The sequence below is a fragment of the Schistocerca piceifrons genome, chromosome 3, assembly GCF_021461385.2.
Source record: "Schistocerca piceifrons isolate TAMUIC-IGC-003096 chromosome 3, iqSchPice1.1, whole genome shotgun sequence".
Classification (NCBI taxonomy): domain Eukaryota; kingdom Metazoa; phylum Arthropoda; class Insecta; order Orthoptera; family Acrididae; genus Schistocerca; species Schistocerca piceifrons.
The window spans coordinates 740138456-740164368 of NC_060140.1; the positions used below are offsets into that span (position 1 = coordinate 740138456).

The 25913-nt window shown below is 42.5% G+C and overlaps 1 protein-coding gene and 1 long non-coding RNA gene across 3 annotated transcripts in view; one reads left to right on the top strand and one right to left on the bottom strand.

Annotated features, from left to right (window-relative positions):
* LOC124787657 overlaps positions 1 to 3525 on the top strand; it is a 48615-nt gene extending 45090 nt beyond the window's left edge. The window contains exons 2-4 of one of the 2 annotated variants that reach the window (XR_007015980.1): positions 186 to 500; positions 576 to 869; positions 2256 to 3525. This is a non-coding gene — a long non-coding RNA (uncharacterized LOC124787657). The remainder of the gene's footprint in view (positions 1 to 185; positions 501 to 575; positions 870 to 2255) is intronic. The other variant, XR_007015979.1, reaches the window with a different exon arrangement.
* Positions 3526 to 17143: 13618 nt separating this feature from the next.
* Positions 17144 to 17773, bottom strand: LOC124789027 (uncharacterized protein C21orf140 homolog). The gene is made up of 3 exons (XM_047256313.1): positions 17508 to 17773; positions 17281 to 17409; positions 17144 to 17148 (listed from the first exon to the last, which is right to left on the bottom strand). Exons 1-3 carry the CDS (start codon positions 17737 to 17739, stop codon positions 17144 to 17146), a joined length of 366 nt encoding a protein of 121 aa, XP_047112269.1. The 5' UTR covers positions 17740 to 17773.
* Between the last annotated feature and the right edge of the window lie 8140 nt (positions 17774 to 25913).

Here is a 25913-nt window from a genome sequence, read left to right on the forward strand (position 1 = left end):
GGAGGACCATATCCCACAGGCTATCAGTAGCAAGAGAGAGTCCCTGTTTTGTTGTTGGATACATTGTTTTTTCTGCTGTAACACACTTTGTACCCTGCCATACATTTTGTTTTTTTTTTTTTTTTTCTGCCATGACTTCGATATCTGTGTCAGGTTCTGAACTGACATTAACATGTTTCTGTCAGTAGGCTAACACAGAAAACTGGGCATCGCGTGGTGTAAATCATGTTGCTGCTGCTCCCACAACAAACACTGGATGACTGAAAAATAGAAGATGCTGGGTTCGACACTGACTTCAAAGGAGGGGCCAGGAAAAGGACTGCTGTTCCTTATTGATGAAGGAGTTGAGGCTGAAGGATCCACTGCAGTTCAAAAATTTTGTGAGAATGGATCCAGCTTGTTTCAACAAGCTGTTATCCTTCACTGAGCCGAATACTCACCTGAGAGACACAGTTATGAGGGACGCAATTTTGCCAAGCAGAAGGCAAGACTTTAATTTTGTGTGTATATTTTTTTAATATGATTGTTTGTTCAACTATATTAGCTGAAAACTCTCATAGTTTATTCCTTTCCAGGTTAGCAGTTACGTTGCAATTTCTGGCGACTGGTGAATCGTACAAGAGCTTGTCATTTCCACAACATATTTCAGTTTTGAGTCTGTCTAAACTGATAATAAATGTATGCTGTGGAATACTTTAAAGGGATAAGTATTTGAAGGTTCATGTTTCCTCCATTACTGACTTAAAAAATAGGAAAAAGTGAAAACTTTCACTTCACTTTTGATTTCTTACAGGCACCAACAACTGAGGAGGATTGGCTTCAAATAGAGGCAGCTTTTGATAAATTGTGGCAGTTTCCAAACTGCATAGGTAAACTACTTACTACAGAAATATATTACTTCTTTTATCACCTCTTATGAGACAACAAAATTTAGGAGTTAGTTGAGCCATGCTCAAGGTACTGATTCTGGGCATTTAGTACATGGATGTTACTAATATGTTATAGTAGCATTAAGCTTGTGTTCTCTAATGTCATAAAAGTTTAGATTATCCCATCCTCCTCCCTCACTTCATATTAAAACACTATACATGTTTGGAAGAATTGGGTTGCTTTTCAGCACAACATATTACAAGCATTGTGTGTGTTTTTTTCTGACTGCAGTCCTGCCTACAAAGCCAACTTGCACATACAGTCTGTGCAGTCAAACTTGAATATCGGACTGCAGTGCTCTTATACTGATCACTGTCCAACTGTGAGGTAGTGTGAAGCACAGAAATTCAATTCCTGTTGTAATTTTTAATAGTGTTAAACTTGATCTTATTTGCCAGTCACAGGCTAGTTGGAATGTTACTTACAGGGACAATTATGGAATTTCTTCCATGTGTAGCCATCTGCTGCATCAAGGGTTAGTTCTTAATACTTATAATATACATTCAGTAGATATGCAATAGTTCTAAAATGTTTCACTCTTACATATATATCGTATTGAGACCAGTCTGCTAAATAAATATAAATACTGAGATGTTAGGTAAACAAAGCTGTGCAAATGTTTTCTCTGCAACTAGTGTAGGGTATTGGTGCACTTCATTAGACATACTTACACTGACTGCTTCATTAGAACATGTGCCCTTAGTTGACACATTGTATGTGTCAGAAATACATATTTCATGGTGTTCATATCATGTGGTATGGAAGATATTCATTTGCTTAAATTATATTCCTTGTAAATATCTTGAACATTCCAAATATATTTTTGGCTACATAGACAAAATGTGTGGCTGTTTTTTTTTTCCTGCACCACATTAACTGTAACTACACTCTGGTAATTGGTACTATGTTGGGATGTTTTTTGGCTGTAAATAAAAAGGTATTGTTGCTGTAAAACACAGCCCACTATTTGCTTTGTGATGTGATTGGCCCTTCCTTGGTGGGGTTTCAATTTGTTTGATATTACCTCACTATATAAGAAAAATCTATTTTAAAGGTAGCAGCAGTCTTCTGTTATAGTGAGCATAACAAAATGATTTATGATACTTCATAGTTATGGGAAAGTGCACCAGCAATGATTGTCTATAGAGTAAGCATTGTATAAAGCACCAGTGCTTGATTCGTTATGACCACAGTAGCCATTTAGTCACATTCGTGTGAAACCTTATAAATTTAACACAGCCGATAAGTTTTTCAAGTTTCCATTACATTTGATGTTACCTCATAGAATTAAGAATCTTTTCAAACCTCTTCAATTTTCTTTTCAGGTGCTACGGATGGTACACACATTGTGTTCTCCCCACGGCGGACTGCATGTTCACAGTACTACAACTACAGAAAATTCGATAGTGTAGTGCAGCTGGCAGTAGTGGATGCACGTTACAGATTTCAACTTTTTGACATTGGAGTTTTGATGAACAGTAAAATAAGTGTTGCCCTCTTAGAAAATTGGTTGAATGAGCCACAGGCAAAATCCTTGGAGTGCAGCAATATTACTGTACCGGTACCATATGTAATTGTGGCTGATGATGCTTTTCGGTTGGAGCCAAACATAATGAAACCTATCAGAGACTGTGGTGGTGATAAAAACCAAAAGTGTGTTCAATTACAGACTATCGCGGGCAAGGGGAGTGGTAGAAAATACATTTGCCATCCTTGCAAATAGATTGAGTTCTCCTGGGTACAATAAGGCTGCCAGTTGAAAAAGTAGTGCAAATTGTGGAGACACTATGCATTTTACACAATTTTTTGATAGCTGAAGCAGATTCCACATATTTGCTGGCTTACAGATGTAGAGGACACACAATTGTGCATAGTGGAGGAAGGAGCTTGGAGGATGGATGCTGCTCTACCAGGCATTGCTCAACAGGTTGGAAATCGAACACCGTGCAGTGCGAGAGATGTGTGTGATAGGTTCTGTCAATATTTTAATAGCATTACGTATGTCCCATGGCAATGGGAATCGACAAAAAATTTGATTATTGAGGAATATACCTAAGAACTTAAAATGAATGTTCTGTGTTAAAAAAATTGGAAGCTGATTCAAAAAAGAAGAAACAATGCAGAAAAAAAGTTTCTTGATTTTTAATAGTCTTTCTCATTTAAATAAAATGAGCATTTTGTTAATATAATTGTATGTAATCAGCATCTTAAAATATCAATAGAGCTCAGCAGCTGGATTCCATTGTGAATTATTGAATTTCACATGTCAGGCAGTTGTATTTACCTTTTTTCCCATTTGCATGTATCACCTCATACCAATGAATTTTTTTCTGTAATGGTGTAGTATGAGTAGTGAAGGCCAAGCATTTGATGTTTGTGTGTCAAAAATATCCATTTCCTCAAAACATCAACTGTCTGGGTGTCAAAAACAAAGTGTGTGTGTTCAACACACCAGACGCCTGTTCAAAGGTGTATTAGCTGCAAATTTAAAGTTACTGCTGTCTGTAGTAATTCAATAAATATTATCAAATGTTTTGGTTATAATAGAGGGAAACATTCCACGCAGGAAAAATATATTTAAAAACAAAGATGATGTGACTTACCAAATGAAAGTGCTGGCAGGTCGACAGACACACAAACGAACACAAACATACACACAAAATTGAAGCTTTCGCAACAAACTGTTGCCTCATCAGGAAAGAGGGAAGGAGAGGGAAAGACGAAAGGATGTGGGTTTTAAGGGAGAGGATAAGGAGTCATTCCAATCCCGGGAGCGGAAAGACTTACCTTAGGGGGAAAAAAGGACGGATATACACTCACGCACACACACACACACACACACATATCCATCCACACATATACAGACACAAGCAGACATATTTAAAGACAAAGAGTTTGGGCAGAGATGTCAGTCGAGGCAGAAGTGCAGAGGCAGAGATGATGTTGAATGACAGGTGAGGTATGAGTGGCGGCAACTTGAAATTAGGGGAGATTGAGGCCTGGTGGATAACGGGAAGAGAGGATATATTGAAGAGCAAGTTCCCATCTCCGGAGTTCGGATAGGCTGGTGTTGGTGGGAAGTATCCAGATAACCCGAACGGTGTAACACTGCGCCAAGATGTGCTGGCCGTGCACCAAGGCATGTTTAGCCACAGGGTGATCTTCATTACCAACAAACACTGTCTGCCTTTGTCCATTCATGCGAATGGACAGTTTGTTGCTGGTCATTCCCACATAGAATGCATCACAGTGTAGGCAGGTCAGTTGGTAGATCACGTGGGTGCTTTCACACGTGGCTCTGCCTTTGATCGTGTACACCTTCCGGGTTACAGGACTGGAGTAGGTGGTGGTGGGAGGGTGCATGGGACAGGTTTTACACCGGGGGCGGTTACAAGGGTAGGAGCCAGAGGGTAGGGAAAGCGGTTTGGGGATTTCATAGGGATGAACTAAGAGGTTACGAAGGTTAGGTGGACGGCGAAAAGATACTCTTGGTGGAGTGGGGAGGATTTCATGAAGGATGATTCTCATTTCAGGGCAGGATTTGAGGAAGTCGTATCCCTGCTGGAGAGCCACATTCAGAATCTGATCCAGTCCCGGAAAGTATCCCGTCACAAGTGGGGCACTACCGTTTGATGTGGAATGGGTGGCAGCTGTCGTAATGGAGGTACTGTTGTTTGTTGGTGGGTTTGATGTGGACGGACGTGTGAAGCTGGCCATTGGACAGGTGGAGGTCAACATCAAGGAAAGTGGCATGGGATTTAGAGTAGGACCAGGTGAATCTGACGGAACCAAAGCAGTTGAGGTTGGAGAGGAAATTCAGGAGTTCTTCACTGTGAGTCCAGATCATGAAGATGTCATCAATAAATCTGTACCAAACTTTGGGTTGGCAGGCATGGGTAACCAAGAAGGCTTCCTCTACGCGACCCATGAATAGGTTGGCATACGAAGGGGCCATCATGGTACCCATGGCTGTTCCCTTTAATTGTTGGTATGTCTGGTCTTCAAAAGTGAAGAAGTTGTGGGTCAGGATGAAGCTGGCTAAGGTAATGCGGAAAGAGGTTTTAGGTAGGGTGGCAGGTGATCGGCGTGAAAGGAAGTGCTCCATCGCAGCGAGGCCCTGGACGTGCGGGATATTTGTGTATAAGGAAGTGGCATCAATGGTTACAAGGATGGTTTCTGGGGGTAACGGATTGGGTAAGGATTCCAGGCATTCGAGAAAGTGGTTGGTGTCTTTGATGAAGGATGGGAGACTGCATGTAATGGGTTGAAGATGTTGATGTACATAGGCAGAGATACGTTCCGTGGGGGCTTGGTAACCAGCTACAATGGGGCGGCCGAGATGATTGGGTTTGTGAATTTTAGGAAGAAGGTAGAAAGTAGGGGTGCGGGGTGCCGGTGGGGTCAGGAGGTTGATGGAGTCAGGTGAAAGGTTTTGTAGGGGGCCTAAGGTTCTGAGGGTTCCTTGAAGCTCCGCCTGGACATCAGGAATGGGATTACCTTTGCAAACTTTGTATGTGGTGTTGTCTGAAAGCTGACGCAGTCCCTCAGCCACACACTCCCGACAATCAAGTACCACGGTTGTGGAACCCTTGTCCGCCGGAAGAATGACGATGGACCGGTCAGCCTTCAGATCACGGATAGCCTGGGCTTCAGCAGAGGTGATGTTGGGAGTAGGATTAAGGTTTTTTAAGAAGGACTGAGAGGCAAGGCTGGAAGTCAGAAATTCCTGGAAGGTTTGGAGAGGGTGATTTTGAGGAAGAGGAGGTGGGTCCCGCTGTGACGGAGGACGGAACTGTTCCAGGCAGGGTTCAATTTGGATAGTGTCTTGGGGAGTTGGATCATTAGGGGTAGGATTAGGATAATTTTTCTTCATAGCAAAGTGGTACTTCCAGCAGAGAGTACGAGTGTAGGACAGCAAATCTTTGACGAGGGCTGTTTGGTTGAATCTAGGAGTGGGGCTGAAGGTGAGGCCTTTGGATAGGACAGAGGTTTCGGATTGGGAGAGAGGTTTGGAGGAAAGGTTAACTACTGAATTAGGGTGTTGTGGTACCAGATTGCGTTGATTGGAATTTTGAGGTTTTGGAGGGAGTGGAGCTGGAAGTGGGAGATTGAGTAGATGGGAGAGACTGGGTTTGTGTGCAATGAGAGGTGGTTGAGGTTTGCTGGAAAGGTTGTGAAGGGTGAGTGAGTTGCCTTTCCGGAGGTGGGAAACCAGGAGATTGGATAGTTTTTTGAGGTGAAGGGTGGCATGCTGTTCTAATTTGCGGTTGGCCTGTAGGAAGATGCTCTGAATAGCCAGTGTGGATGTGGGAGAGGAAAGATTGAGGACTTTTATTAAGGATAGGAATTGACGGGTGTGTTCATTGGTTGAGTTGATGTGTAGGTGAAGGATTAGGTGGGTGAGGGCAATGGATTGTTCAGTTTGGAACTGGTATAGGGACTGATGGAAAGAAGGGTTGCAGCCAGAGATGGGAACTTTAAGTGTGAGGCCTTTGGGGGTTATGCCAAATGTCAGACAAGCCTGAGAAAATAAAACATGCGAGCGTAATCTGGCTAGGGTGAAGGCATGTTTGCGGAGGGAATGTAAATAAAACTTGATGGGGTCGTTGTGGGGGTGTTGTGAGGGTGACATGGTATTAGAAGGTGGAAAGTTTAACATGAGGTTGAAATGAAAATGAAAGATAAAAATATATGGGGAGAGATAAAGGTGAACTAGAAAGTAACTGGAGATCTGGTATGAAAAAAGGCGAAAAAGTGTTGGTTAAGTTGATCCTGTGGTGAACTTGGGTTGGTAGACAGCGATGTGCATAAAGGTTAGGTGGTTGTGTTGCCGCTAAAACACGTTAAAGGACGAAGAAATTCGGGAAATTTTCGAAAAAACGTATTAAAAAGAGTGGTGTTGTGGTGAAAGATTACGAGAATGGGGCTAACAATTGTCTGACGAAGAAATAATGACGTTAAAACCTGTGGGGAGCGGCTAAAATGATCAGTGATGTGCGAAAAACGAAGTGGAAATAAAGTGAAAGTTATTAGAACTAGCCGAAATGGTTGTTTAATACGTGAAAGCAGCTGTTATTGAACTAGAAACGGTGGATTTTATGGCAGCGGTAGTGTTGAAAGCGGAAAATAAAATTTTTTTGGTTATGGTTTGGAAGTGGGTTACGTATTATTGAGTATATATAGGCGGGATAAAATTGTATAGTATATTACGGTAAAATAGGGAAGGTGAATACAAAATGAGACTACTGGTAAAAACAGAAAGAGAAAATAAAGAGAAAAAGACGACAGGAAAGATTTCGAAAAGCAACAGCAACAATAACAAAGGTAATTGTTGGGTTCAAATTAATGATATGGTTATAATAGAGGGAAACATTCCACGTAGGAAAAATATATTTAAAAACACCGCCCCCGGTGTAAAACCTGTCCCATGCACCCTCCCTCCACCACCTACTCCAGTCCTGTAACCCGGAAGGTGTACACGATCAAAGGCAGAGCCACGTGTGAAAGCACCCACGTGATCTACCAACTGACCTGCCAACACTGTGATGCATTCTATGTGGGACTGACCAGCAACAAACTGTCCATTCGCATGAATGGACACAGGCAGACAGTGTTTGTTGGTAATGAAGATCACCCTGTGACTAAACATGCCTTGGTGCACGGCCAGCACATCTTGGCGCAGTGTTACACCGTTCGGGTTATCTGGATACTTCCCACTAACACCAGCCTATCCGAACTCCGGAGATGGGAACTTGCTCTTCAATATATCCTCTCTTCCCGTTATCCACCAGGCCTCAATCTCCGCTAATTTCAAGTTGCCGTCACTCATACCTCACCTGTCATTCAACATCATCTCTGCCTCTGCACTTCTGCCTCGACTGACATCTCTGCCCAAACTCTTTGTCTTTAAATATGTCTGCTTGTGTCTGTATATGTGTGGATGGATATGTGTGTGTGTGTGCGAGTGTATATCCGTCCTTTTTTCCCCCTAAGGTAAGTCTTTCCGCTCTCGGGATTGGAATGACTCCTTACCCTCTCCCTGAAAACCCACATCCTTTCGTCTTTCCCTCTCCTTCCCTCTTTCCTGATGAGGCAACAGTTTGTTGCGAAAGCTTGAATTTTGTGTGTATGTTTGTGTTCGTTTATGTGTCTGTCGACCTGCCAGCACTTTCATTTGGTAAGTCACATCATCTTTGTTTTTAAATATATTTATCAAATGTTTTGCTATATATGTAGAATCCTGTCTACTCAAATGACTTTCCAAGTTTGTCAGGTTATTTTTGGTCATCTGAAAAATGTAATTCAGGTTGCTGAATATATGAACAAGGCTATGAAAGAAGGTTGTCGTTAAAATATAAGCCAAAGAGCATTGGGTCGTCCTGGCAGGAGCCATGATAAAAAAGTTGCCACTGTTGTGTACTTTCCATTTAACCCTTCATTTTTATTAACTGATTGTTTTTCTGTGTAAGAGACCCTATTTCATGATCATATGGCTTGATGTATCAGAAATACACGGGACTTGAAGTAACAGGACTGCCACGAATAATTTTGTAAACACTGCTACAGGCTGTATATCCCTTAGGAATGGTACATTGTGTCGACATTCGAGTATCATATGTAATAGGGAATTCTAATTTAGCATATTATGAATGTTGTTATGCATATGGTTTCATGTTATATGTAATAATATTTTATTTATGGACATATCATTGTAAATCTTTTCTTGTCCTATTTTCTATGTAAGGCAATGTATGACAAATCCTATATCATTTTTATAATGATGAGATACAAGGATGCTAAGTAAATAAATAAATGTTTCTTGAATAAAGCATTCGTACAGTGGGTAAGCATTCAAGCGTCAAGCAGGTGATTTCAATCTCCTAGCCAATAGATGACTGATCGACTTAACACTGTAAAGCGAAAAAACCGTTTTCATGCACAATATGTTACAGTACAACCTTAAAGAGTAAATAACACTAGTAAATCCAAGGACAAATCAGTAAATTTTATACAGGAATGATAGGAGGTAATTTGAAATTATACATGAGCTCAGTTTTTTATTTAGAAATTATTTTATTTCTACGATTCAGCAAGCAGCTCACTGTGCACATTCATTAATGCTTTAAGGATTTTATGTTTTGTTCTTAAGAGAATATCGTCTAGCACTTGAGTTTTTTTAGCTCACTGGCAACAAATTTAGCAATAGGTTCTTCAACACCTATTTTGAGTCTGGCTTTCACTTTCTCCAGCACTGTTGCCACAAGGGCTTGGCCTTCGTCTTCCCTCTTGCGTTTTTTCCTTGCCTTGAGTAGTGTGATGATGTATTACATTCAGATCTGAAACTTTGGCCACCTCCAGGTGCAGGACTGTCCTGCAAATAAAAGTATAGGAATTAAATTACTAATACATTTACTCTTTTGGGTGGTTTAAATACAAATGGTATTACTACAAGTGGGGTTAGCAACTAAAATCAAACAAAACATTTTCAATGGAGCTTAACTAGAAACAAATCATGCTTTTTTATTTATATGTTTATTTAGTCTGACCACTATAAAAATAGGTATGCTATTCTTGACATAAAATTGTTGGAAGACTGTCTTCCTCTATGTTCCCACAATGTATCAAGTAGTTTCACTTACAGTCCAAATGTCTATGGTGCTATCAGTTGACAGTGGTGGCTGGGGTGATTGTGATTCCTGAAAATAAGACATCCCACATAATTTACTGAATTTTAACCCCAGGGCAAGAGTGGTATGAATGGGCAACAACTTACAGAGCAATTGTAGAGTGAATAATTTTCACAGCTACTGCCATGAAATGCAGTGGCTGACTGCCTTTGTATCTGAAATTATAATTATTACATCTTCGTACCAACAGAAATGTTCCAGAAAAGTATAGCTAGTGTTAATTTCAACTTACAGTGTAATTGCGGTCGAGGTGGTCCACAATCTCACACACAGTCACTGCGATAGGAGACAGGAACTGGAAAAATATATTGTGTAGAATATTCAATTTCATTACATTTGAGATACTTGTATGTTCAAGGTTGTCCACATAATTTGTTCTGTCAGTAGCTGACAGTTCTTAGCAACAGCATACACTATTTAGTGTAGTTAATGTTTAACCTCAGCAAGTAATCCAGTAAAGTATATTAATAAATTTTAATATAATATTTTAATATAATAGAGGGAAACATTCCACGTGGGAAAAATATATCTAAAAACAAAGATGATGTAACTTACCAAACGAAAGCTCCCGCGTCTCCTTCCCTCTTTCCGATGAAGCAACCGTTGGTTGCGAAAGCTCGAATTTTGTATGTATGTTTGTGTTTGTTAGTGTCTCTATCAACATGCCAACGCTTTCGTTTGGTAAGTTACATCATCTTTGTGTTTAGATATATTAATAAATTTTAATTTATTCATGTTGAGTTAGTATACAGTATTTATTGCAAGCTACAACTATTCGCTGCCTACATAAGGACTAAGTAAATAATTTTAAAATCAGAGTACTTGTAAAGAAAAAGAATGTTCTCAATGCCACAAACAGGATGAATGAAACGGGCTATTTGTATTCTGCCTAATTTGACTGCCAATCAGTGACATTTTATTTTAAACAATTAGGCAGTTTTTCACTGACAAGAATGCTTTCTTAATGTAAGGAGCACATCAAATGATACTTTTTGTAAAAGTCAACAAACTGTTGATCTCATAAGCTTCCTCTCAACTTAAAGACTTGTTTACTTCCAAAAATTAAAACCAAGAAAAATTCCCTTTACAGTGGAAAACACCTGAAGCAGTTACTTTAGAATAATTACATTCAGCAGCTATTCTATGATAGCTGCCAGATGAAACATTAGTAACCTGATAAATTTCTCGCTGACTGACATGTTACAGAATTATATATTATAAATAAGTGAGAAAAGTTTTCGCTGCACAAAGGAAATACTAATGCAAACACACGGTGAAAACTGTGTCTCTGTTTAAATACTATACTTGTTCCCTAATCCGGTCCTATCAACACCGATCAGTTTAGGTCCGTAAGCAAAAACAAGTAAACACTGCAACATCACATTTCGCATACATAGCCCAAAAGTATTAGGTACCAGCCAATGAAAACTAATAAACAATAAGTACACCATGATATATCAACATACTGATAATGAATATGAGAAATGTTTTGCTAATATCAGAACGATAATGTAAGAAATGAAACCTATATATACTCATAGCTCTGTCAGATATGTTTGTTAAAGTGTTTCTTGGAATCACGTATTTTTTTAAAAAATGGAGAAGTGGAAACCACCAGAGATTTGGCTTCTAATTGCATCAATACCAAAAGCACTTTTTTTGCTTGCGCGAATTTCCCTCCACTGTGCACCATAATGTGATTGTAAAGAGGAAAACTTCGTTTTGCATTCTTCCACAAGCCAGGCAACACTACTCCCTCCCTCTGCGGGTCTGGGGGTTAGAATAGGCCCGAGGTATCCCTGCTCGCCGTAAGAGGTGACTAAAAGGAGTCTCTCACTTTTTGGCCCCGTAAGTTCAGGTCCCATTTTATGGTTTGACTTGCCACTTTCCAAATTCTACAGAAGTGTGGGCCTTAAGTGGAAGGACTTCTTACGTGGTGCATGAGATATCCATAGTGCCCTTAGAATCAATCTCCTGAAACTCTTGTCATGGCTTTGCATCTCCACCTGCAATTCAACTATTTGGATGAGGACTCTTTCTGGGGTATGTCATATTCTTCCGTTGTCTCCTGTCCTCTTTGGCCCCCGTGACAGTATTGGATTTCTCTGTGCCCAATATCCAGCACGGTAGCGAGACCGTTGTGGTGGGGCTGTCATGTACCCATTTGGTGGTAGCCCCCTGAGGGATTGCACTGCTGATGCCTGAACTGTAAACTCCCCATGTATGCCAAGGAGTAGATGCCTGTCTTCCTGGGACATCAGGACTCCCAGCAATGGCCATCATGTCAGCTGGCTTATGCTGTGGCTGGGTGGTGCCCGTGGGGAGAGCCCCTGACTGCAGTGGGTGGCATCAGGTCAGATGAACTGCGATGAAGTGGACTAAGTCATCTCTTGCTGGTGACCGTACAGTGCGAGCATTCTCTAAGAAGGGCAACATCGAGTACAATGCTGACAGATATGACCATAAATCATTTCCCTCCCTCGCTACACCATGGGAGGAATGTAAGGCTACAGAAAGAAGAGAGCCATATTCGCCTCAGTATTTAGCCTGTAGCAGAATAGACGGGGACTTGTTTCTACCTATGAAGCCTCAATTTTTGTTGAACATCTTGAGGATAAGTTTGAGGAAGTGACAGCACTGTCCAAGATGAGAAGCAGTGCAGTCTTGATTCAGACATGATCCCCAGACCAATCCTCAGTGTTACTCGCTTGTGACCGGCTGGGTGATATTCCTGTTTGTCACTCCCCATAAAAGCCTCAACATGGTCCAGGGGATTATTTTCCATTGCGACCTCCTCTTGCAGTATGACGACTATCTCCATGCCAATCTAGAATGGTGGGGTGTTCATTTCATCCGGCACATTTACAGGGGACCAAAGACAACAGGGTTGCTACTGGTGCCGTCATCTTGGTCTTTGAGGGTGACTGATTGCCTGAAAAGGTCAATGTTATGGTTTACTGCTCTGACGTTAAACCGTTATGTCCCTCCCTCCCCCCATGCAGTGCTTTAAGTGCTGGAAATTTGGGCACATGTCTTCCTACTACACTTCCAACACCTCACATCAAGACTGCAGAAGTCCACTTCATTCAGATACTCCCTGTGCACCTCTTCCCACTCGTATCAGCTGCAGAGAGCAGCACTCCCCCTGTTTGCCAGACTGCACAGAACTACAAAAGGAGTGGAAAATCATGGAGCACAAGGCTAAACGTAAATTTCAATGATTATACCCCATTTGGTTGATGTCCACATACGCTGCAGCTACATTAACGTCGCTATCACAAGTACCATTTGTACCACACTCTATGCCACGAACAGTGGGCCCTCTGGGCCTCCAGAATACATCTGCCCCCTTGATGGTAGGTGGAAAATATCCTTCTGTTGCTCCCAGCGTACCTACTTCAGGAGCAAGGCCCTCCAAATGCAGGGGACATTGGTCCCCTCCACCCATCTGGAGAAGCAACAGGCTCCTCTCGTGCAGATGGGGTTCCTTGGGACCCTCTCCCCCAAGGTCTCCATTAATGCCACAGCAGACACTCCCCAGTGGCTAAAGGAGCCAAAAGCCGCTGGACGAAGAGCTTCCGGTCTTCCTCTTCTTCGGAGAAGTTCTCCCAGCTAGCCCCCAAAGAGAAGTGAGAGGGCAAGCAAATTAAAGAAGTCTTCTAAGAAAAAGGTCCCTCCGGTGGCCCCAAGACCACTACTCCCTACCAATTTTGCACCTGTGGATGAGGTGGAGATCTCAGCTTCCCCTGAGGACCTGGATCTCACTGATGCCTCATCCACAATAGGAATGGATAAAAATACTCAATCGGAAAGCAGGTAACCCTGGGGCATAACCTGCTTCCTTTCATGCTTCATGCCATCCCAGCTTCACAATAACGCCATCCTCCAGTGGAATTGCTGCGGTTTTTTCCACCACCTGGCTGAGCTAGGGCAACTGTTAAGTTTTACACCTGCTTTCTGCAGTGCCCTCCAGGAAACCTGGTTCCTGGCAATGCAGACCCCTGCCCTTTGCGGCTGTAGGGGATATTACAAGAACCATAGCGAATATAATAAGAGTGTCAGGTGGAGTTTGTGTCTCTGTCCTGAACTCAGTATGCTGTGAACCTGTGCCCCTTCAAACCCCTTTTGAAGCTGTGGATGGCAGGATAAGGATGATGCAGGAAATAACTCTCTGCAACATATATCTTCCTCCAGATGGTGCAGTATCCCTGAACACATTGGTTGCACTGATTCATCAGCTCCCTATACCCTTCATACTTTTGGGAGATTTTAACGCCCATAACCCCTTTTGGGATGGCACTGCTTACTGGCCGAAGTAGAGATGTCGAAACTTTCTTGTTTCAACTCGACCTCTGCCTCTTAAATACTGGGGCCCCACACTTTTCAGTCTGGCTCATGGCACTTACTCGGCCATTGATTTATCCCCCTGCAGCCCAGGACTTCTCCCATCTGCCCACTGGAGAGCCCACAATAACGTGGGTGGTAGTGACCAATTTTCCATTTTCCTGTCACTCCGGCAGCACCATTCTCCTGGACGTCTACCAAGACAGGCTTTAAACAAGGTAGACTGGGAAACTTTCACCTCTGCTTTCACCATTGAATCTCCCCCAAATGGTACCATCGACCATTGATGTGGTAGTTGAGCAGGTCACTAGAATGATCGTCTCTGCGGCAGACAACTCTTGTTCTTTAGGGTGCACCCGGCGAGAGTCATTACCTTGGTAGTCGCTGGAAATTGCTGAGGCCATTAAAGAGAGTCGGCTAGCTCTACAGCGACATAAGCAGCACCCTTTCCAGAGCACCTAACAGCTTTTAAATGGCTCTGTGCCTGCGTTTGCCAGCTGATAAAAAGACGAAACAGGAGTGTTGGGAGAGGTATGTCTCGACCATTGGGCACCATACGTCAACTTCCCAAGTCAGGACAAAGATCAGATGTGTTTGTGGGAACCAGCCCCCTACAGGTGTTACTGGCATTAACATCAATGGCGTGTTATCTACCGACGCAAATGCAATTGCCGAGCACTTTGCTGAGCACTATGCTCGAGCCTCCGTGTCAGGGAATTATCCCCCTGCATTTCGCACCCTCAGACAGCGGATGGAAAGGAAGGCCCTCTCGTTCATTGAACTTCACAGTGAACCCTAAAATGCTCCATTTACAGAGTGGGAGCTTCTCAGCGTCCTTGCACATTCCCCTGACACAACTCCTGGGACAAATTGGATCCACAGTCAGACAATCAAACATCTCTTCCGACTACAAGCGACATCTTGTGATCTCCAACCAGACCTGGTGTGATGGTGTCTTTACATCGCAATGGTGGGAGAGCATCATCATAACAATACTCAAACTTGGTAAAAACCCGCTTGAAGTGGGTAGCTATCGGCCCATCAGCCTCACCAACGTTCTTTGTAAGCTGTTAGAATACATGGTAAGTCGGCAGTTGTGTTGGGTCCTGGAGTCACATGGCCTACTGGCTCCATGCCAGGTGTTGTCTGCCATGGTCACTCTACCAGTGATAATATAGTTTCCCTCGAGTCTGCCATCCAAACAGCCTTTTCCAGATGTCAACACCTGGCTGCCGTCTTTTATGATTTACAAAACACTTGCGACACAACCTAGCTACATCATATCCTCGCCACATTGTATGATTGGGATCACCGGGGCACACTTCCGATTTTTATCCAAAATTTCCTGTCGCTCTGTACTTTCCATGTCCAGGTTGGTGCCTCACATTGTCCCACCCCCCCCCCCCCCCCACCCTCCCATGTCCAGGAGAATGGGATCCTGCAAGGCTCTGTATTGAGTGTATCTCTACTTTTAGTGGCAATTGACGGTCTAGCAAAAGCCATCAGTATCATCTTCTCTGTATGCAGACGACTTCTGCATTTCGTACTGCTTCTCCAGTAAAGTCTGTCTGTAAACTGAAGTGCGAGCAAGCGAGTCCGCACTCTGCCTACCCTGCTACGTCACAGGGCGCTTCTACAGGCTGTTTCACAACGTAGTACCGGCCCTGCGGCGGTGCGCGCTTCATATCTGTGGCGACGCCGCGTACAGATACGTCCCGGCTGTGTTTATTTTTAGACAAATGCATTAAGAGTATAAGGAAAACAAAAGACGATAGCTTCTTCGAAACAAAACATTATAGAGTAAATAATATTAACATAAGAACGGAAGTCAGTATTCTACTACAAACATAGAACCGAATGCCTCTTCATGTGAATGTATGTTCCTCTATTCGTAAGACGAACCAGATATAGTGCAATCAACCTGTAGAATTTAAGGCTTGTTCTTACTAAAATGTAGAAGTTTTCTTTAAAGGGTCTGCATTGGAACTTAACAATTCTTGCAACACGAAGAGTGTTTAAAAAGTAAGCAGAAATTTATAATTCCGTGTTTTGTATTAGTTCGGTTTGCACTGCTTTTTTTGCCACTCTCTTCGTAAACATGTCTGAAAAGTATCTGTGCAATGTTTTGCATATTGGGTATTTACCCAGTTCTCAGTTGTCAAATGGTTCAAATGGCTCTGAGCACTATGGGACTCAACATCTTAGGTCATAAGTCCCCTAGAACTTAGAACCACTTAAACCTAACTAACCTAAGGACATCACACACACCCATGCCCGAGGCAGGATTCGAACCTGCGACCGTAGCAGTCCCGCGGTTCCGAACTGCAGCGCCAGAACCGCTAGACCACCGCGGCCGGCTCTCAGTTGTCAAAAAAGTTATATGTGTTTTGGTAGCATCAACTATTATTTGTTTTGTATAAAAATAGATTAGAGAATCTGTACTAAATTTTGTTATAAGAATGGAATAAAGTGTATCAAATTTTTAGGAATGTTAAATATTGCTTTTGGTCAGTCTCTTATGAGTAAACCCAGAACACACAAGTGGTATAAACATTTCAAAGCAGGCCTTAAAGGACAGCAGTTTTACAAGAGTGGGTGAGATTAAAAATGCAGTCAAAAGGCCTATGAACTATCCCGAGGAAATAATTCCTAAAGTGTTTTGGGAATTGGAAAAAGCACTGGCATAAGTGTATAGCATGTACTGGGGAATATTTTGAATAGGATAACATTGTTGTAGATTAACAAGTAAAGTTCTTACCAAAAAATAAAAATTAATATGTGAACGCACCTTGTATGTCAAGCTTTTTACATAGAAGTCCAGAATCGGTATACGTGTCTCGAAAGAAATTTCAGTAGTGTTTAGATTAGCTATTGCACACATGTTTTAAGCAATATTCCTTAGAATCATGTGAACAGTAACCGAGATAGAGTTTTAGTGACAGAGTATATTCAAATGCTGCTGTTCTCTAGGCATTAAATGTATTACGTGATTGAATCACGTTCTGCTAGCGAAACGTTAATTGATTTTACCATGAAGCTCTCAAGTTATTCCTGGTTTTGTACAACAAGTGATAATGGTATTTATTGCTTTGGACAACATTTGACTGTATTTATCTTGGAAAATCTTTTACTACCATGTACTACATTTCTGCCAAAAGAAATTTCATAGTGTATGAGCAGAGTCAGGCTTGAAAGAACACACAACATATTTTTCAAAAAAATATTCATTGCCTGTTTACATACATCGTATTTTAGAGGTCATCATCAACATTGTCACTATCATTACTGTCGTCGTCTTCGTCGTCCTCGTCGTCATCACTTTCTAAATTAATAACTATAGCGTCTATTATGTCTTCCATAACCCCATCCTTAACCCAATATTCTCTTTCAAGTTTCTCCACATGGAGGCAGTATGCACTCCAGTCATCTTGACTTATCGTTTCAAAACCTGTAACAATTGGGACAAGTTTTTGTATACGCTCTCTTTCAGTTACGGCAAAATTTAGTTCGGAATAAAACATGGAAGCTCAGAAAATGTCTACATACCTTCTTTCACCAACTGCAGCAACTTCGTCATGCAAATATCTCCAAGAATATTTCTTCCTCTGACGAAATTCTTGAGCTTTGCCCACGCCATTTCAATTGGATTTAAGTCACAGTTGTATGGTGGAAGTCGCAGCACAGTGTGTCCATGGGCTTCAAGTATTTTATTAATTTCAAATACTTTGTCTTCCGGCTTATGTTGTTTAATTAAATCAAATAATTTTGTTTTTCTCATTGTCAACTCAGCTTCCACCTTATTTTTTAATAACCATTCAATCATTTCGCTTTTATCCGAGGACCTAGTTGGAGCTTTGTTGTGTTCCTTGTTGTGATATGAAGCGTTGTCCATAACAATAACACAGTTCGGTGGCAGATTCAGAATCACTTTATTCGATATCCAATTAGAAAAATTTTCGTAGTTCATTTGCCCATGGTAGTCTCCTGTTGCACAACCCGCTTTATAAACCAACTGTGCGTTGGGTAAGAACCCATCTTTTGATCCAATATTCACCACTATAATCCTATTGCTTCCGCTAACATTGTCCATAATGCCCTCAACGCCAGGGCCCTGCCAACATTTTCTGTAAGTAATGTTATTGTCCACCCAAGTTTCATCAATATAAAAGAATTTTCTGCCTAGCTCCCTTAATTTCCTCACTTGGATCAGATACTTACATCGCCAGTCAATTATATCCGTTCTTTCTACGAGAATCTTTCGTTTACTTACAGATCTTTTCCAGGTAAATCCCATTTCACGCAATGTCTTGTGTAAAACGTCTTTCTGCCAAGGAAAATGTATTTTTTGTTTCACGGCATTAAGCAATTTCCGTAATGTCGGCACAATTTTTTGGTTTATGTAAAAGTCCTCCATCGTTTGTCGAATGACTGATTTTGTGAAACTGTCTATGACGATGGGTTTCCTCCCTAAATTATCAGTTTTCCTTCGCGGCGATTCCAGTAAACCATGCGGCTTGTTTCACGTTCCTTCCTTATGCGTCCTATAGTGGCGAGGCTGACGTTTGCATAAACTGCAGCCCTTTGATTGGGGCTGTTAATGTTAACCAACAGTTCTTTTTGTGTTGCCTCCTTAACACACGCTGTAATAACGTTAGAGACGATCGAACGCTCGTTACTCCGCAAATACCTCCTCTTCTTCGTATTCCGCACATTTTCTTGCAATGCAGGGCGATTATCCATCACTTCGGGATACTGAAGTATATCAGTGAGTACACAAAGTCAACTGACTGACGCTGGCAACAAAGATTCCACAAACAGAAACGACGTATATCAGTATATCACTGCACGCTGAACTACACCGCTAGACGGGTAACAGGGCAACTGATTTTGGGTGGCCCTGTAGGCCAGTGGCAGCGTTCTTCCGGGAAAGGCCACTTCCCCCACCAAAGGCGCTGCTCGCTCTTCAGTTTACAGACAGACTATACTGGTGTTGCCGAGTGGCGCCTACAGGGAGCCATCCACAAGCTACAGTCATGAGCACTTGCCCACGGCTTCCATTTTTCAGCCGTGAAGTCGTGTGTCATGCACTTCTGTTGGCGTCATACTGCTCATCTGGAACCAGAACTTTACCTTAATGGCGATCTACTCACTGTAGTGGAGACATATCGATTCCTAGGACTGGTTTTCGACGCCCGGTTGACTTGGTTTCCTCAGCTTCGTCAGCTTAAGCGGAAGTGTTGGCAGCACCTCAATGCCCACTCCTGCCTGAGCAACACCATCTGGGATGCAGATTGCTCTACGCTGCTGCAGCTCTTACAGAGACCTTGTTCAAACCCACCTTGACTAGGGTAGTTTTGTTTATGGTTTGGCGGCGCCCTCAGCACAGCATTTACTTGACCCAGTGCACCACTGTTGTGTTCGACTGGCAACAGGAGATTTAAGGACGAATGCAGTGACCAGCGCCCTGGTGGAGGCTGGAGTCCCGCCATTTAAGGTTAGGCGTGCCCAACTGTTCGCCAATTACGTTGCACACATTCATCGTTCTCCTGAGCATCCGAATTACCGTCTCCTTTTCCCATCCACAACAATTCATCTCCAGCATCGGAGGCCCAGTTCACGGCTTACAATTGTATTAAACAGGGACGATTCCCCCCGGTATGCTGCAATCAGTACTTCCACAGTCGTCTGTTCCACTCCATTTCTGCAAAATAAAATGTACGCAATGAACAAATATTCTTCATTCATGGCAAACCTGAGAAAGTTTCTACGAAAGTCTGTTCACTAACAGACCTGTGGGTGAGACAAAGTTTTAAATAATACTTACCGAAAATTACAGATGTTTCACAGTTAACTTTTTGTGAGACGAATAACCTATTGCACTACGTTTCTCTGAGTAGGTGAGCAGGAGCCGAGATGCACAATGCTCATTGGACTTCGTGCTGTTTGTCAGCTGTGCTCCCCTACTCTGTTGTCTTCGCATGCGCGAAGCACCTACATACGCGTGAGAGTAGGATCCATTCTATACCGACTTCTAGCGATCATACACATGAATCACGTGCAAGTGGGTCCCGTCTACACTTAGGCGCCGGCGGAAATGGTCCATCATGGGCAATCTAGCAAGCTCAAGTCCCATGTAGAACGGGCGTAAGAGGGGGCGGGCGTGCTGCTTGTGGACCTCAGGACATGAGTGCATGTGATGTGTGAGTGTTTTCAGCTGTCTCTGACATCTAGCCATGGCAGCTTATTGCTACAGACTGGATCGTGGTTTAACTGTGTTGTGTTTAATACTTCTAAATACATTGGAGTGGATTATGTCTTGCAGTGGTATATGCTGTAGTCTATTCTATCACGCAGTGGAACCTAACTCCCTCCTTCCAAATGTAGTTAGAAAGCTTATAGTACTTTGAAAGACCCAATCGGGACGTCAAACTCCTGATTAATCAATTTGTTGTTTCCGGTAGTTGCATTGTGTGCTCGCATGCGTTCAGTAGGCTGGCATGACCGGTACAGGTTTGGGTGTCTCTCTCCAAGCCGGCGTGGACGGTGCGACCTGCAATCATCGGACGGAGCGCTTCGTGATCGCGAGTTTGTGAGATCGTTTTTTTTTTTTTTTTTTTTTTTTTGCACCAGGTATGTTTAGGAGAAACGATGTGCTGGAGGAGGACACGTTCAAGACATCGGATATATTTTGTGGTTCGATCTATTTTCGACGGAAATTTCATTACTTGATTTGCATAATGTTTGCGTGTGATATTCAAACTTTGAAAATATGTTAGCTCGGTTGGAGATCGGTTTCAGACTGAAATATTCAAGCTTTCCTCGACAGTAGCAGAGCAGTGTAATTGAGGAAATGTCTTTCCGTATTTTATGGTCTGTAGAGCACTTATGCAGGGTTTCACTGTCAGTGCACTATGACTGCAGTGTATTTTCTCTTTTTGTTCAGTACAAAATAGTTTTCCCACTGAAAGCTGCGTCTGCAGAAAATGGTGGACAGTGCTCCCACACCAGCAGCTGTAGCAGTTTGACAGGTAAATTCAGTAAGAACCAATCAGAATGCTCCATTCCCAAGACATCCTTTGTGTGTGGCATAGGAGCCTCTACAGCAAGGGTGGGCAAACGTTGCGTGCAATCGTCAACCGGGGCAGTGGCGACAGCCGGCAGGTGGCGGTAGTATAGTGCCAGGCTAAGCTGCGGACGTTGATGCGAAGTGACAACTACGTAGTGGATGTTGTATTTCAAGAACCGGAAAATGCAGAATGAAACAAGGAAACGGAGAAGTGGAGATTTGCTATCTTTTAAAAAGTAATGGGAGAATCATTTATCTTTGTGCAAAAACGTGAGAATTCGAAATGTTTAATATGTGGCAGTGTTCTCGCTGGTCAGCGGAAGTTTATAATTGAAGGCCATTATAATAAATTTCACAAGGACGAGTACAATTTATTGTCGGATTCTGAGCGGATGGGGAAATTGACTAAGCTTAAGAAGAGCGATCTGACGATACTAGATGAACCTGTCATGTCTCTCATCTAACTGATTTAACATTTTATGGAGCACTGTTTTCAATTTTTCAGGACGACAACAATACTAGCCCAGTGGTACGTGCAAGTTATAAGATTGCGCAATATAGCGAGAGCTGGAAAACCATTTGATGAATTAATAAAAAAAAAAGGTTCAAATGGCTCTGAGCACTATGGGACTTAACATCTGTGGTCATCAGTCCCCTAGAACGTAGAACTACTTAAACCTAACTAACCTAAGGACATCACACACATCCATGCCCGAGGCAGGATTCGAACCTGCGACCGTAGCGGTCACGCGGTTCCAGACTGTAGCGCCTAGAACCGCACGGCCACTCCGACCGGCGATGAATTAATAAGTCTCGGTTAAGAGCAAACATCAGTGATGAAAATTTACGTAACTGTTTGCGTTTGTCTGTATGTAAAAATTTTGTTCCAGATATTAAACGTATTGTAAACTCCACCTGTGATAATTGAATAAAACTTATCGTAGGTGATACGTGCTCTTTCAAACCATGATTTCTTTCAGGCATTCCTATTAACCTCATTCCTTCATTCGAGAAAGCAAACTAGGAAACAAAACGCATTACAGAGGAAGGAGCGGACAGAGGGTATGGTGGGGAGGGGAGATAAGCGGGTGGCCACCTTGCCCCGGTGTGCACGCAGAACACCCGCCCCTGCTCTACAGACTGGTTCGAACGAAATGGGGGAGGGTGTATATGGAAAGTTGTGTGATGTCTGAGAGTAACATGATATCTTCTTTGTTTGATTGTACAAAGACACATCAAGCAGACCATCCGCCTCTGGTGGGATGCTATCTCTCACCAGTCACTGTGGCTTTACAACATCTTTATACCAGCAGCTGTCTGACAACAAAAATTCACCAAAAAATCTAGCCATGGTTCTCATCTGTAGGAAAGTTCTTTGAATTCTGTTAGCGAAATTGTTCTGGTTTCCCTTATGTGCTTCGACAGTGCTTCAAGAAGTGAGGAAATAACGTCAGTGATTCCAGCGACAGAAAACATAAAACGAAGCCCACTCACCATTTCAGAAAAGTGATGAACACCACAGCAGATGTAGGAGTCAAAGTTTTCTCTCTCTGGCAGTGCCTTCAAACAAGCCGCTAAAACTCTAAAACTAGCGAGCGTCCTGCTTTGTGTTATAGAGGTATATATTTCGACATACAAATATCGTTTTGGCATGTAAAATCAGATATTACAGCTGAAATCAGTTTCGGGATTCTTTCCCACAATAACAAAAAAACGAAAAAAAATGGTTCAAATGGCTCTGAGCACTATGGGTCTTAACTTCTGAGGTCATCAGTCCCCTAGAACTTAGAACTACTTAAACCTAACTAACCTAAGGACATTACACACATCCATGCCTGAGGCAGGATTCGAACCTGCGACCGTAGCGGTCGCGCGGTTCCAGACTGTAGCGCCTAGAACCGCTCGGCCACTCTGGCCGGACTTTCCCACAAAAGAATGTGAAGTATCTGAGTGAGGTTTCACAGGTGTATAGCGATGTTTTTAGACTCCTTGTTCGAGTGTGGCGGAATAGATCGCAAAATGGAATGAAACTACTGTGCAGTGATCACTTTTGAAAGTGCATTTACAGACATGTTCCATTGGATTTAGTAACTCCTGAAGTACCTCGTGTTCAAAGAAGTGCCTCAGGGATGGTTTCACAAGTGTGACACAATCTTTTTAGATTGGTGGTGTTCCTCAGAATAAAATGTGTAATTGTTTAAATATTGTCGCGTCATCTGCAAGGCTCTCTCTCTCTCTCTCTCTCTGTTTGTGCATTGGTAAATTTAGTTACTGTGATATTTTCAAGTTATGTATATGACAATGTTCCGCAACACCAATTGTAATAACTCCTGAAGCAGTTTGTTTTCAACAAAGAGACTCCCGTCCACCGCAGATGGGAGGGGGAAGGACGCAGGTATTCCCAACATGACAGGAAGTGCTTAGCGGCTACCGCGTGACCATGCCGTAAGCTGGCGCCTTCTCTTCCAGTGGGATATGGAGGCTCTAGGGTGCACATCTTGCCCCTTGCACTTCGGAAGACTGACTGACTGGACGTTTATAAAATAATTTACGGTTACAGTACACCAATTTATCAGCATGAGTTGCGAAGTGTGTCTTACCCCCATCTTCATTATTTCATGAAGCGTATTCATCTTCACCAAATATCGTTGCTACCGACACAGTCCTCAGATGCTAATATACTCCTTCTCCTCAAGCACAGACATCTTGCCCACTGAACACAGTAAACAATAAAGTCTGTCCTCTCAGTCCAGCAGCAAGACACAGACTGAGTCCTTTGCCGGCCATTTTTGCCCAGACCGCCATCTTGGATTACATCACTCTAGGGAAGAGGTGGAGGGTCGACCGTGCCCTTTGGTGGTGGTGTTGTGAATTATGTCAGTTGGACTCCAGACCTGTGAACTCGCTGGATGGAGCTACTGCCTGTACCAACTCAGATTGTTTAAATAAACAATACACTCAATACAAACACTTGTGTCCCTCCTATCCAGCATACCAGGTCAGACTAAGTCCTTTTGCCACCAATTTCCAGGTGGGTGAGGGGTGGGGGTTTACCAGAGGGGGAGTGGTTAATTAATTGATCAATTTAATTAGTAGTCAATCAAACTGATAGTGTGCGAGGGTGCTATTCGAATAACTCAGGCCTGAAAGTGAACTTGTATCAGCGAGAGGGAGGGGGGAGAGTTGTAGGTTTCCTGAAGGATTTGTGAGGAGAAGGGGATAAATAATCTAAGGACCTATCAATCAAAAGAAAGGATTATCCCCAGGGGGTCATAATCCTCTTAGTAGAACAATAGGTTGAGGACATGTCAATCAAAAGAGAACAATAGCTTTGGCCCTGAATGCATATTTTCACCTGAATGTAGGCAATCGGCATTACCAAGTTGTGCTCGTTCCCACTTTGTCTCACGGCTTTACTGATTTTACGTAAAACCAAAAATCTCTGATTGGTTGATTACTCAGATTGATTGATAGAGGTTTACTTCCAAAATCATTGAATGCCTCTCTCATTGCGCTTCTTACACTCATTTTCACTTCGTTCAGTTTTCGTTTGTTAACTGGGTTTTGACTTATGTGGAATCTGTGAAGTAGATCTCTTTGTTTACATAGCAGTTTTTTAACTACAGTGTGTCTTTCCTGTCCTTTAAGACTCTGCTCGCAAATTCTTGTCTAAGACATATTGAACAACGTTTTTTGAATTTTTTCTGTTTGTGGTCCACATCTTCATCGTCATTATTGAATATTTGATTTGACCTCTTAGAGGCTCTGCAGTTCATGTCTTGTCACTCTTTCTAAGAAAAATATCTTCCTACGTTTCGTAACATTCCTTGTAAAACCTGTGGTCCTAGTGGGAGACATCTGTGTCAGAGTTTTCAGTTCCATTGTCCACAAGGGCCAGACTCACAACCGACACGTATGTCCCAGTGTCTACTAGAAATCTGTACTTTTCATTCACCCAGGTTATCAAGCAACAATCCACATCTGCATATGTTTCTACAGTATTACAGTGTAGCGGGAATGCTTATCGACGGAAGAAACATTCCATTGGCGTTTAGCTGTTTTCTTTTCCCATTGTATTAGCCCTGACTTTTGGATTCACAATCCCGAGCCTTATGCCCAAAGCGTTGGCAATTATAACACTGTGGTGGATCACATTTGCCTTCAGAAGCCCTTGCTGACCACACCGGTGATTCCTTACCAGAAGTAAATATCTTCTGCTCATTGTGCACTTTTGTAGTACTATCTATCTCTTTGCAAGTGTGTGACAATACGAAGTGCTGTGACTAAATCCTCAGGGTTTTACATTCGCACCTGGCGTGAAAAAACTGGGTGTATCCCTCTCAGGAAAACATCTAATGCCCTATCCTCTGCTTCTTTGATCATGACCTTGTCTGTATTGGGCTTCTGTGTCAGCTTGTATGTCTGTGCATTTACATTGCGCACACTGTCAGAAAGCGACTCGGCTGTTTCGTTTGCTTTCTGTACTAAGCTGTTGAGTTTTTCCCTAAAAAACCGGGCACTGTTTTGTTTTTTATTCGTTTGCTGTAAACACTCTGCCAATTCTCGAACTGTGGATGCCTTATTAAGAAGTTCATGATACGAGGTATAAATCTTAGCCTCGCCCGAGATATATAACTTGTCCATCAGCAAACATGTTTCATCTGACCCTCTACTTCACTAACACATCATTTATAAACACAATAACGTGCTCTGGTGTTTTTCCGGAGAAGGGGACTATGAGTTTCATGGTTGAAGAATCGACTGATGAAGGGGGAACATTCACTACAGATTTAACTACACTCAGACCTCATTGTGGCTGCTGTTCTGCCAATAAAGCTTGTAAATGCTGATTTAGCTGCATTCTGTTGTTCAATATACTCTTACAA